The sequence below is a fragment of the Polypterus senegalus genome, chromosome 13 (assembly GCF_016835505.1).
Source record: "Polypterus senegalus isolate Bchr_013 chromosome 13, ASM1683550v1, whole genome shotgun sequence".
In the NCBI taxonomy this organism is placed as follows: domain Eukaryota; kingdom Metazoa; phylum Chordata; class Cladistia; order Polypteriformes; family Polypteridae; genus Polypterus; species Polypterus senegalus.
Window position 1 is genome coordinate 21,415,268 of NC_053166.1, and position 12,828 is coordinate 21,428,095.

At 37.8% G+C, this 12,828-nt stretch overlaps 1 protein-coding gene across 1 annotated transcript in view; it reads left to right on the forward strand.

The window, feature by feature from the left end:
- LOC120542947 (titin-like) overlaps positions 1-12,828 on the forward strand; it is a 59,591-nt gene that overhangs the window by 26,473 nt on the left and 20,290 nt on the right. The window contains exon 5 of the mRNA XM_039775713.1: positions 2,214-2,450. Within this exon, the coding sequence (XP_039631647.1) occupies positions 2,214-2,450 (237 nt within the window). The remainder of the gene's footprint in view (positions 1-2,213; positions 2,451-12,828) is intronic.

Sequence of the window (12,828 nt, forward strand, 5' to 3'; positions counted from 1 at the left end):
CATCCTCTTAACAGTGTCATTTCCAGGCAGAGGAGTAGCTTTAGTGACAGACTTTTGTCACTGTCCTGCTCCACTGACAGACTGAGGAGATCGTTCCTCCCCCACACTATGCGACTCTTCAATTCCACCCGGGGGAGTTAATGCTAACATTTATTTTATTTTAATTTTTTTCATTTTTATCACTCTTTAATTTAATATTGTTTCTTTGTATCAGTATACTGCTGCTGGATTATGTGAATTTCCCCTTGGGATTAATAAAGTATCTATCTATCTATCTATCTATCTATCTATCTATCTATCTATCTATCTATCTATCTATCTATCTATCTATCTATTATATAATGCCTTTCACATCTATCTATCTATCTATCTATCTATCTATCTATCTATCTATCTATCTATCTATCTATCTATCTATCTATCTATCTATCTATCAAATTGTGGGATGCACATGATCAGCAAAACTACTCAAATGTACTGTGGCATTCATTGATTATTGATTGGTATTATTGAGCCCAAAGAATGCCAAGAAAACATTCTTCACACCATTATACCACCACTACCACCAGTCTGCACAATTGACACAACACAGGTTGGGTGTGTAGATTCACAATGTTGTTGCCATGTTCTGATCATACTATCTGCATGTCTCAGAAGAAACAGAGATTCATCAGACCAAGCTCCGTTTTTCCAGTCTAAAACTGCCCGGTTTTTGGTGAGCCTGTGCCTGCTACAGCCTCAGTTTTCAGTTTTTTGGTGACAGGAGGGGAACTCACCGTGATCTTCTGTTGTCGTAGTTCATCTGACTTAAGGTTTGATGTGTTGTGTATTCTGAGATTGTTGTCTGCTCACCACAGTTGTACAGAGTGGTTATTTGAGTTACCATAACCTCTCGGTTCAAACCAGTCTGGCCATTTTCCTGTGACCTATTTAATCAACAAGGCATTTGTCACTACAGAACTGCCATTCAGTGAGTCTTTTTTTGTTTTTCCCATCATTCTAAGTAAAGTCTAGAGACTTTTGTGTGCGTAAAGTCCAGAAGATCAGCAGTTACAAAAATATTCAAACCAGCCCGGCCATCCCCGACAATCATGTTATACTAAAATCATTGAGATCACTTTTTCTCCCATTCTGGGGTTTGATGTGAACATCAATTGTAACTCCTGACCTGTATCTGCATGGTTTTATGCATTATGCTGCTGCCATGTGATTGGCTGGTCAGATAATTTTATGGATAAACAGGTGTACAGGTGTTCCTAATCATTTGTTAAGTGAGTGTACTTTATAATGCAAGAAAAGACTCCAGCTCTCCATATTCCTGTATACAAGTTACAAAAATGAATTCCATTCAGTGAGAAAGCAGCATTTCCAAAAAGCAGCAACTTATTGAAAACCTGTAAAAACAAAAAAAAAAAATGAAATTTTGCTTTAGTGGTTAGAAATATAGTAATTCAACAATTATTTTTTCCAAGACAATCTCTGAAAACTCTATTTTGCATAAATAGCTTTACAAAGCTGAATAATTCTCCAGTCATCTTCTAAATAGCCAGTTTCTATGAAGAGATGTTACCCCTTCACATTATAAAACAAATGATAAAAACTAATTACATTATTAAATAATTAAAGGACTCAAGCTTTTGTCACTTTAAAATACATGTTTATACTGTAGGAGGAAACAAGCATGCCTTATGTACCTATGGTCGCCTGGCACCCCTTCTAGGGCCACCTTAAGCATTTTTCTACCCGCCAAAGATAAAAAAAAAACATAGCATTCTCAGTCCTGTTCAATATGCTATTCTGGAAGTACTGGATACAAGGCAGGAACTTGCCCTGGACATGGTGCCAGTCTATAACAGTGCACATTTAGGTACACATTCACATTGAAGCCAACTGACTTAACCAACACTTCTTTGAGGATATGGAGAAAACATTCTTGCTGAAGGAAATGATATCCAGACATGGGTTACAAAGCCAAGATGTTGGAGCTGTGAGACCACAGTGCTACCTAGCGGAATATCAGTCCATTCTAAAAGAGTGAGATGTAAAATGTGATTTAATATTTCAAATAACTGGTGTGATCGTCATGAAAAGCACCATATAAGATTAATCAAAGTTAAATGAAAATTCAAGAAAGTCTGACATTAATGACTATGCACTGGTAACCTACAGTAGAATCATATCTCTCATGTAAAAGTTTCCTTTGACTCTTCCAGAACTGCCATCCATGCCCGTGCTAAACTACTCCTGCCACACGACTGGTGAAATCATTTTTGAATGTTCTATTAATGAAGACAGCGAAGCCTCATTTAAGTGGGTACTGGATGGAGAAATGCTAAATGAAGAGAAAAATAACACTACAAAAGTGAATAATACGAACAAGGGTGTGATGCAGTGCATTGTCAGCAATATAGTTGGCTCCAGTAAAAGTGAAATCTATTTTTCTTGTCCAGGTGAGTGTCTATGAAATATTCAATGTTCAAATAGAAGTAGAGAGTATGATGAATTCTGAATTTTTCTCACGGAATTAAGTAGTACTAGGATGTTGTACCATGTTAGCCATTATGGATGTAATGAGAAGTCAAGCAAAATGACACCTTTTATTGGCTAACTAAAAAGATTACAATATGCAAGTATGCTGTGCGTAGAATTGACACTAAAACATGGAAATGTGTGTATGCACAAAAAAATGCATAAAAATGTATGTAAGCAAATTTCTATGCACAGTTGAGTTCTGCCCATCCACCTTTTCATGTCTTTAATCTCGAAATGTAGACTTTAATCTTGCTATATTCTACCCACAAAAAAATGGTATATATAATTTTACAAGTCATACACTAAATATACACTGTGTATATACAGTATATTTATCTATCTATATATTTATATGTCTACATATATATATATATATATATATATATATATATATATATATATATATATATGGTTGAAATAGTTTTTACTGTCAAATAATGTAAGCAGTACACAACACTTGTTTCGCCCGGGGAATCAAACCTCAGACATCAGCGCTAGAGGCTAAGCCTCTAACATTGTGCCACGGCGTGTGGTTCATTCATTTGACAGCATGTAGATTGGGGTAATTACATTCATAGCATTCATAGTCTGAATCACAATCTGATTGTATGGGTGGTTACCTACCAGGTAACGCTTGTGGTTGGTCAGCAAGTTGGCCAACATCTGCCACGGTGCCCTCTTTCATTTGCGAGAGGCAAATCATAGAATGGTTGAAATAGTTTTTACTGTCAAATCATGCAAAGAGTACGCGTGTGGTCATCAACAGATGCAAAAGTTTGGCTAACTTTTTCGTCGTGACCCAATATGTATGTGTTCAGAGACGTTTGTAAACTGAGGTTCCACTGTATATATATATATATATATATATATATATATATATATATATATATATATATATATATATATATATATATATATATTGTGAGCTGGAGGGTTAATCGCACCCCAAATAGATACAGACGCCCCTGGGAAAACCACAAACCCTGAACCACTGACTACCACCCTCACATTGTTCCTTATCCTTGCACTATAACGTGTAATACAAGCCTCGCGCGGTACTCCGCCGACTGATAAGCCTTGCGCAGCGCCTGTCAGTTTTGGAATTGATTGTTTGCTTTTATCTCTCTCTGCTCCTAGCGGAACTGTCATCTCTGACTTGTCATGGAGCACATTTAAGCTCATGTATTTGCAGTGTTTGAATAAAAATCCTTCTTGTTTCTACGACCTCCTGTGTCTCTGTGCAAATCTGTGACCCAAGCGTGACTATATATATATACTCAGCAAAAAAAGAAATGTCCCTTTTTCAGGACTGTGTACTTCAACAATAATGTTTTAAAAATCCAAATAACTTTACAAATCTTCATTGTAAAGGGTTTAAACAATGTTTTCCATGCATGTTCAATTAATCATAATCAATTAATTAACATGCACCTGTGGAATGGTCGTTAAGACCTTAACAGCTTACAGAAAGTAGGCATTTAAGGTCACAGTTCTAAAAACGCAGGACACTAAAGAGACTTGTCTACCGACTGTGAAAAACACCCAAAGAAAGATGCCCAGGGTCCCTGTTCATCTGCGTGAACGTGCATTAGGCATGCTGCAGGGAGGCATGAGGTCTGCTGATGTGGCTAGGGCAATAAATTGCCATGTCCGCACTGTGAGACGCCTAAGACAGCGCTAGAGGGAGACAGGAAGGACAGCTGATCATCCTCGCAGTGGAAGAGCCCGGATCTCAATCCCATTGAGCACGTCTGGGACCTGTTGGATCGCAGGGTGAGGGCTAGGGCCATTCCCCAGAAATGTCCAGGAACTTGCAGGTGCCTTGGTGGAAGAGTGGGGTAACATCTCACAGCAAGAACTGACAAATCTGGTCCAGTCCATGAGGAGGAGATGCACTGCAGTACTTCAAGCAGCTGGTGCCACACCAGATACTGACTGGTACTTTTGATTTTGAGCCTCCCTTCATTCAGGGACACATTGTGAAACATTTTTAGTTTATGTCTTATGGTGTTGACTCTTTTAGTGTTCATAAAAATGTTTACACATTAAGTTTACTGAAAGTAAAAACAGTTGAAAGTCAGAGGACGTTTCTTTTTTTGCTGAGTATATATCAATCTGCTTTTGGTTCTTTCTTTATCTTATGTAAAACTCTTTTTTTCGTTTTATTTATATATACAGGTATATATGTATATATATATATATATATATATATATATATATATATATATACATATATATAAAATAGATAGATATATACTATATATATACACACACACTAGGCATATTAATTGCATATAACAACAACTACAACATTTATTTATATAGCACATTTTCATACAAATGATGTAGCTCAATGTGCTTTACATAATGAAGAAAGAAAAAAGACAAAATAAATAGAATTAGGGAACACTAGTTAACATAGAATAAAAGTAAGGTCTGATGGCCAGGGAGGACAGAAAAAACAAAAAAAAAAAACTCCAGACGACTGTAGAAAAAATCAAAATCTGCAGGGGTTCCAGGCCACGAGACCACCCAGCCCCCTCCAGGCATTCTGTCTAACATAAATGATCTTAATCCGTCCTCATGGTATTCAGGGTTCACATGGAAGAACATGATGATAATGGTCATGTGGACTTCTGGCCTTTAATCCATCAATGTAGAGACATCATGGTGCTTTGATCAGGTGGTGGTGGCGCTAATTGCCACCACAGAAAACCAGAAAAAAAAAAAAAAAAAACAGAAGAGAAAATGGGATTAGTATGGATTATGGAGCCACCAGGAATGATAATGATAATTAGAATGCATATACAGAGTATCAGGATTAAACCTATAATAAAGCTATGACAAAGCCATGTTAAAATAATGAGTTTTTAGCAGTTAGTGCTCCACCATATTAGCCTGTTGAGTTTCTATCGGTCTGCTATTCCAGATTTTAGGTTCATAACAGCAGAAGGCCGTCTCTTTTAAATTTAGTTCTCAGAATAATAAGCAGACACTCATTTGAAGATCTACTGTAAGGTTACGATTTGGAGTGTAAGGTGTTAGACACTCTGATATACCTGTATAAGATGGAGCAGATTATTTAAGGCTTTGTAAACTATAAGCAATATGTTAAAGTCAATTCTAAATGACACAGGTAACCAATGTAGTGACATCATATATGTGCTTGGATTTTCTTATAGTGGAATATATAGTGGAATCATATATTTTTTTGTTGATAGATTGGTTCTTCTGTACTCAATGATTGATTTATGCATTAAATATTTTAATTGTTTAGAATATTTAATTGTGTTATTAGATGGGCAGAAGGTTAAAACCGGACATTTTGATATTCAGTTATTTATCGAGATGCATTGCTTGAAATTGGAACTTCTGCTTTCACCGTCTGGGCACCCTAGTAAATTATAGTGCCATTGAAACAGGGTATCATTATAAACTGCAGATAGTGGAGATGTTGGGTTGGTTTAGTCTAAGGAACATACTATATAAACTGCGGTGGGCTGGCGCCGTGCCTGGGGTTTGTTCCTGCCTTGTGCCCTGTGTTGGCTGAGATTGGCTCGGGTTGGACATTGACTGACTGACTGACATACTATTTAAATGTTCATTTGCCACATGCCAAAGGGTACTACATTAAAATCTAGATAACCATTTGTTTCCTGTATAGCATGTTTTACTTTTACGGTTAGTAAGATCATTTAACTTACCTGTTACGACTTAAAGCATCCGGAGAACCAAGGTGCTGGTGTGCCGTTTATCTTCTGTTTGCGCTGAAACCACTGTGAAGACTTCATAAAGCAGGAACGAGCTCCTCACGACGCTCAAGCAGCCAGTGATCGCAACTTCCTAGTCTGCAGCTGCTTCATTAATTTGTTTTGAGGATCTGTTAGCCATCAGGAGTGGATATCGAAGGTGAAAAAGAGAAAAATCTATAAATATTCAAGTTGTGTAACCACTGTCAAGGTGAAATTGAAACAGTAAACTAGTAGTTGAAGTTTGCACAAAACGTTTCTTCATTTTACAACAGACGACTTCTGCTAATTTACCAATGGTTTTCAAGAGGAGATTCTGCAGTGTTCAACTGGTGTACAGCGTGATATGTTCAAGATATCTCAATGAAAATGGATTTGTTGTATGCGAACGCACCTAATAAACAGTGAAGGTTATTTTTATAGATTCCCAAACACACTCTTAACACTGGATCGTGCTCTGAAGTCTCATCACTTGTTGTCACCCTTCTTCCAGCTCCATTCTGCTTTATGTTTCTCTCGATCTCTCATGATCATCTGATCACTAACTACTGTCTGTTCTGAGCTCAACCTGCCCAATCCACTTTTGGTTCAGAACAGGCAACCACATTACTTTGTAATCTGCCTTCCCAAGACACAAGGAGCAGAAGAAATTTTTTTTTAAATCAAGGGTTAAAATTACAAGTGATTGTTTGAGGCCACTGCGGTGGGCTGGTGCCCTGCCTGAGATTTGTTCCTGCCTTGTGCCCTGTGTTAGCTGGGATTGGCTCCAGCAGACCCCCGTGACCCTGTGTTAGGATATAGCGGGTTGGACTTACTGACTGTTTGTAGCCAATTAGAGGAAAGTAAACACATTTTGTAATGAGTGTCAAATATTAAAAAAAAAAAAAAACGTTTTTTGAGCAAAAAGCAGGAGAATTGTCTTTGTCTTTATCAGAGGCCAAAATGCTCTGCTTGTTAAATCTTTAAACAAAGCTGAAAGAACAAAAAAAAAATCAAAGTAGAAATAAAACTTGGTTACTTGTAAAAGCTTCAATCTACTTTTAAATGGATTATTTATTTGCTTGCAGGTTAGTCTCTATTTTAATTAAATCAGTTTTTGGACACTATTTTAATATGGGTAACCATCTTAAATGCCATGACCCTGATATCATCATGGGTCACATGACAGTCTCATTACAATCTTAGCAATAATACAGCATCATACCAACTAGTGATGCTCCAATTAATCTGATAATTTTTTACTCCATATGACTCTGTTGGTGATTAGTAATGTGGCTGATCTCAGAAAAGGATTTTTTCAGCATCTGCTTTTATAAGATTTACAGCATTGTCGGGCAACCGGTGCGCATTGCGCGCCGTGAAAACTTTTGTAAAATATTTAAAATTGCTAGTGTTTTTGAACTTTTGGTTGATTAAAAAGATAATGTTTAAAAAAAAATATTTTATGTTGGAAAAACAGATAACGGAACACTTACGGAAATGAAGTCTAAGAAGCGCGAGAGACTTCAAATGATCGACAAGGAAATGCGCGTCTGTCTTTCGAAAATTGATCCTCGCATCAATCTCATATGTGCTGAAAAACAATCTCAACGTTCACATTATTTAAATTTAAGATTTATCCTTTGATTCCTTTATTAATAAAATGTCTTTCAAACTTGTAAAATTAACTGTTTTTATTGACAATTGCCCATAGATTATGTTGTCACGACTTTATTTATGGGCAGTCCCTCAGGTGCGCCGCGAAAGAAAATTTTTGAACTTTGTGCGCCGCAACTCGAAAAAGTTTGCCTTTCAATGCTTTACAGTAATGTAGTGGCAGTGCTCCTTTATGCGAAGTATTACGGTATTTGAGGAAGTACAGATGTTGTACTTGTTGCCAGAGTTCGTCCATCCTTCTATTTTTCAAACCTGCTTATCTTGAGTAGGGTTACATGGAATCTGGAGCCTAACACATGCATCGATGTTTTTGGCACAAGGCAGGAACGAGAATACCTGAACAGGGTGCCAGTCCAATAAATGCAGACAGCAGCCAGACACACTTTAGCAAGCAGAACAATAAAATATTGGCTTTTACATTAAAAAGAGTAGAGTAATAAAGTGTGAAAAAGGAGTCATTTTGTGCATGGAGGGGAAACAGAGAGTGGTGTGTAGATTCAAAAAGTACTCGGGCCCCTTCACTTTACACTTTGTTGTGTTATATATTCGATTTTAAACGAAAAAAAAAATATTTTTTTGCCCATCATTCTCAATAACCCATAATGATAAACTGAAAATGTTTTCAGAAAGGTCTGCATATATATTAAAAGTCAAAAACTGATATCGCTTATTTATGTAGTACAGTGAAAGGCAACCTTTTTCGAGTCCAAAAATTTTCTTTCGCAGCGCACCTGAGGGACTGTCCATAAATAAAGTCATGACGACACAATCTATGGACAACCGCAAATAAAACAGTTAACTTTACAAGTTTGAAAGACATTTTATTAATAACGGAATCAAAAGATAAATCTTAAATTGAATTAATGTGAACGTTGAGATTGTTTTTCAGCACACATGAGATTGATGCGAGGATCAATTTTCGAAAGACAGACGCGCATTTCCTTGTCGATCATTTGAAGTCTCTCGCGTTTCTTAGACTTCATTTCCGTAAGTGTTCCGTTATCTGTTTTTCCAACATAAAATATATATTTTTTAAAAACATTATCTTTTTAATCAACCAAAAGTTCAAAAACACTAGCAATTTTAAATATTTTACAAAAGTTTTCGGCGCCCCTAGAAAATTCCACGGCGCGGCGCACCGGTTGCCCGACAATGATGTACTACATAGAGCCTTAATTCTGAACTTTGTAGAAACCCCATTGGCAGCAGTTTCAGCTTTGAGTCTTCTTGGCTAAGACCCTCTAAACTTTGCGTTTTAGGTTTGACCGGTTTATTCCATTCTTCCTGGCAGATCTTCTCAAGATCCTTTAGATTGCATAGGAAGTGTCTGTACGAAGAGAATTTATACTGTGAAGGTCTTTGATGGGAACTGAAGAATGACACAATAAAGTGTGTAGAAAGTGGAGGGGTCTGAATACATTCTGAATACTTTGTAAAAGCCAGATATGTCCACAGTTACATCCAGACATCTTGAATATTAATAAAGAATGTTAAAGTTGTAATCATTTAAAGAGAGAGAACCATGCTGGGAACAAAGACATGCAAAGCTGGCCGAGGATCATTGCAAGCAAAATTGAACCTGCATCAGGATGAACGAACACTGACAGTTTCAACAGAAGTAATGTACGAGGTGTGGCAGAAAAGTAATGAGACTGATTTTTTATTTAACAAAGTTTTTATTTTTTTCAAGCATCAATGTTAGTTCAAAGTAGTTCCCTTGGGCAGCTACACACCGATGGAGACGTTGTTCCCACTGTTGGTAGCAGCGCTGGAAGTCTTCAACCGGTATGGTCTTCAGCATGTCCGTTACACTCTTTTGGATGTTTTCTAAAGTCCTGAAATGACGTCCTTTGAGGACATTTTTCAGTTTAGGAAAAAGGAAAAAGTCACACGGACTGAGGTCAGGTGAATAAGGGGGCTGGGGAACCACAGGAATGCGTTTTTTCGATTGTCCTTCTGCTCAATTGTGAGGTTTTTCAGCACCATTTTGGCACAGACCTTTTCGCATGTGCAAATGTTCAGTCAAAATTTGATGAACGGTAAATCTGTTCAAATTTAATTGTTCACTCAACATTCTTAATGTTAAACGACGGTCTGATCTCACAAGAGTGTTCACACGTTCGATGTTTTCATTGGTTTTCGAAGCTCAAGTCCTCCCTGAACGGTGTTCATCTTCAACGTGTTTTCTGCTTTCCAAAAATGATTTGTGCCAGCGAAAAACTTGAGCTCGGGATAAAGAATGTTCCCCATAGGCCTGTTTTAACTTTTCAAACGTCACACTTGTCGTTTAATGGCACAACGTTGCTCCAAATTCCGCTGTTCCATTTTGAGTGACGCACAACCAAAAACACAACTTCGCTAATAGCAGTCACAAAAATCACGTAGTTAACGGAAGGAGTTGAAACTCGCACTGAGCTATGGGAGGGTACTGATACACGTGCTCTATCAAGGACAACAGCGCAGCATTGCCAGATCGCTTGCAATGTTGCCAGTCTCATTACTTTTCTGCCACACCTCATATATGATTCAAGGCCCAGATTTCCTGCTAAAACTAGAACATGATTAGTCAAGAAGACCTGATGAAACAGAATTATTCACTGAATATGATTCAGAAATCAGTATCGAGGAGAAAACAAAACCCATAAAGACATTTATAATAAGTTGCTATTGAAAATGGTTTTGTTGGAAAAAACATGTAGCATGGTTTCTAATAATTAAAAATCTTCAGTATTGCTTCTCTTGAAAAATGAAAGAAAACAATTTTAGTTAAAGATGAATCAATCTGAAATTCATCCAGAAGGAAAAAGAAGTATTTGAAAAAGTAAAGATCATCAATGAAGGCAAGTCCACTGTCTTAAGAGGATTCCGTCAAAGCCAAAACAGAACATAAATGCTTCAGTCAGCTGCAAGAGTATCCACAAGAGATAATAACTTTGCAGAAAAATGATCAGGTGAAAGAAATCAAGTGGATCCAGTTGTGCGCAATGGGGTACTGAGAGTTGCAGGCAGGCTCAACAAAGCTTCTGTGCTAGAAGAAGTTTAACACCCTACAGAGGACTTCCTACTCTTTAAATACTTTCATGTTGCTCTTTTTTATTTTCCAGCATATCCACAAGGAAACACAGCACTGGACAGACCTGTGAATAAGTTTTGTCTGCGTCAAGAAAAAGCAAATAATTGAGAAGAATCTTAGATTTGTTGATGTAGTTAAATGACACCTTGTAAACAGTATTTTAATGTTAATAAACAGTTTATGGCTTTCATTTGAGTAATATATGGTAATTGTCCATGCTCGCTGCATACTCAATTAAGGGCAGGAAGTGTAAGAACAATTTTTAATGTTACTGTATATTAATGCAAGTATTTGGTTAATTATATTGAAACGTTTGGCTTTATTACTATATAGAACACACACCAGGGGTCTCCAACACGTTGCTCGTGAGCTACTGGTAGCTCTCAACCCCTTTCCAAGTAGCTTGCCAAAGGGTTAATGAATCCTACATAAACTTGATTAGTCAAATAAGGGGTGGGCGATCTTTCCAAAAAATCATATCACAATCCTTTTAACACAAAATCACAATCCACAATCTGAATTACAATCTGTATTTTCAATGTGGCATACACTTAAGAGAATATCCATCCATCCATTATCCAGCCCGCTATATCCTAACTATAGGGTCGCGGGGGTCTGCTACAGCCAATCCCAGCCAACACAGGACACAAGGCAGGAAACAAACCACGGGTAGGGCGCCATCCCACCGCTGGGTGCACACACACACACACACTCACACACCAGGGACAATTTTAGAATCGCCAGTGCACCTAACCTGCATGTCTTCGGACTTTGGGATGTAACCGGAGCACCGGAGGAAACCCACGCAGACACGGGGAGAACCTGGGAAGTGAACCCGGGTCTCCTAACTGTGAGGCAGCTGTGCCACCGTGCCACCACTTAAGAGAATATCTGGACTCAAACTCATCAAGACCTAAGTAACACTTTATTTTAAATATCAAACAAAGTTAAATTCAGTTGTTCTGTTGTTCACTAGCTAAGTGGAGTTAAGGACCACGCGCCAAAGGTGGAGAGTGAGTGAGGAAGGCCCCTCTGCTCGGCCCGCTGCATGTGTCTTGGATTCGCGCAAATAAATCGGTGCCGCAAGCGAACTATGATAACAGAGTGAAATGAGAGAAGTCGTAAAATTAACCGGAATGTTCAAGGAAATTATAGAAAAAAACCCAATCTAAATCCGTTCAGAAGTTCTCTTGTGAAAAGCGGACAGACAGACAGACAGAGAAACATTGGATTTTATATATTATGTATTAGTAAACCTTCAAAATAATGTGCAGTTAAAGTCTCAACAGCATTCTCAGCATTTCTGGAGCTTAGTAGAGCCAGATAACGAGAAGAATCTTCACCAAGCAGCTCTGAAAATGTCTGCTTTGTTTGGGTCTCCATACCTCTGTGAGTCTGCCATGAATGTCATGAAGTCAAAGTTCAGAACAAGACTGACAGATGAACATTGAAATGACTCCATAAGAGTGAACCTCAGTGGCTCCACTCCACCACACACCTGCCTCTCTGGTTGACTCCATGCAGTGCCAGTCATCTGACTCACTAAAAACACATCACACATGCAACTGGACCTGTGAATAAAGTGGCACAGTGACATGTGACAAAATGACAAAGGAATAAGTCACATCTGTGGATTTGGAATTGCATTGTTTTGTTTTGACAGCATTCATGTTTTAATTCAACAGTGGGAGATACACTAGAAAATGCATACAGACATACAAAATGCACTTGCAGGTGAACTAAATATGTTTTGTGATGTTTTAATGCAAAATGGGAGTTGTGGACACCAACATTTTGTAAATGTTCAGGCAAAACAAG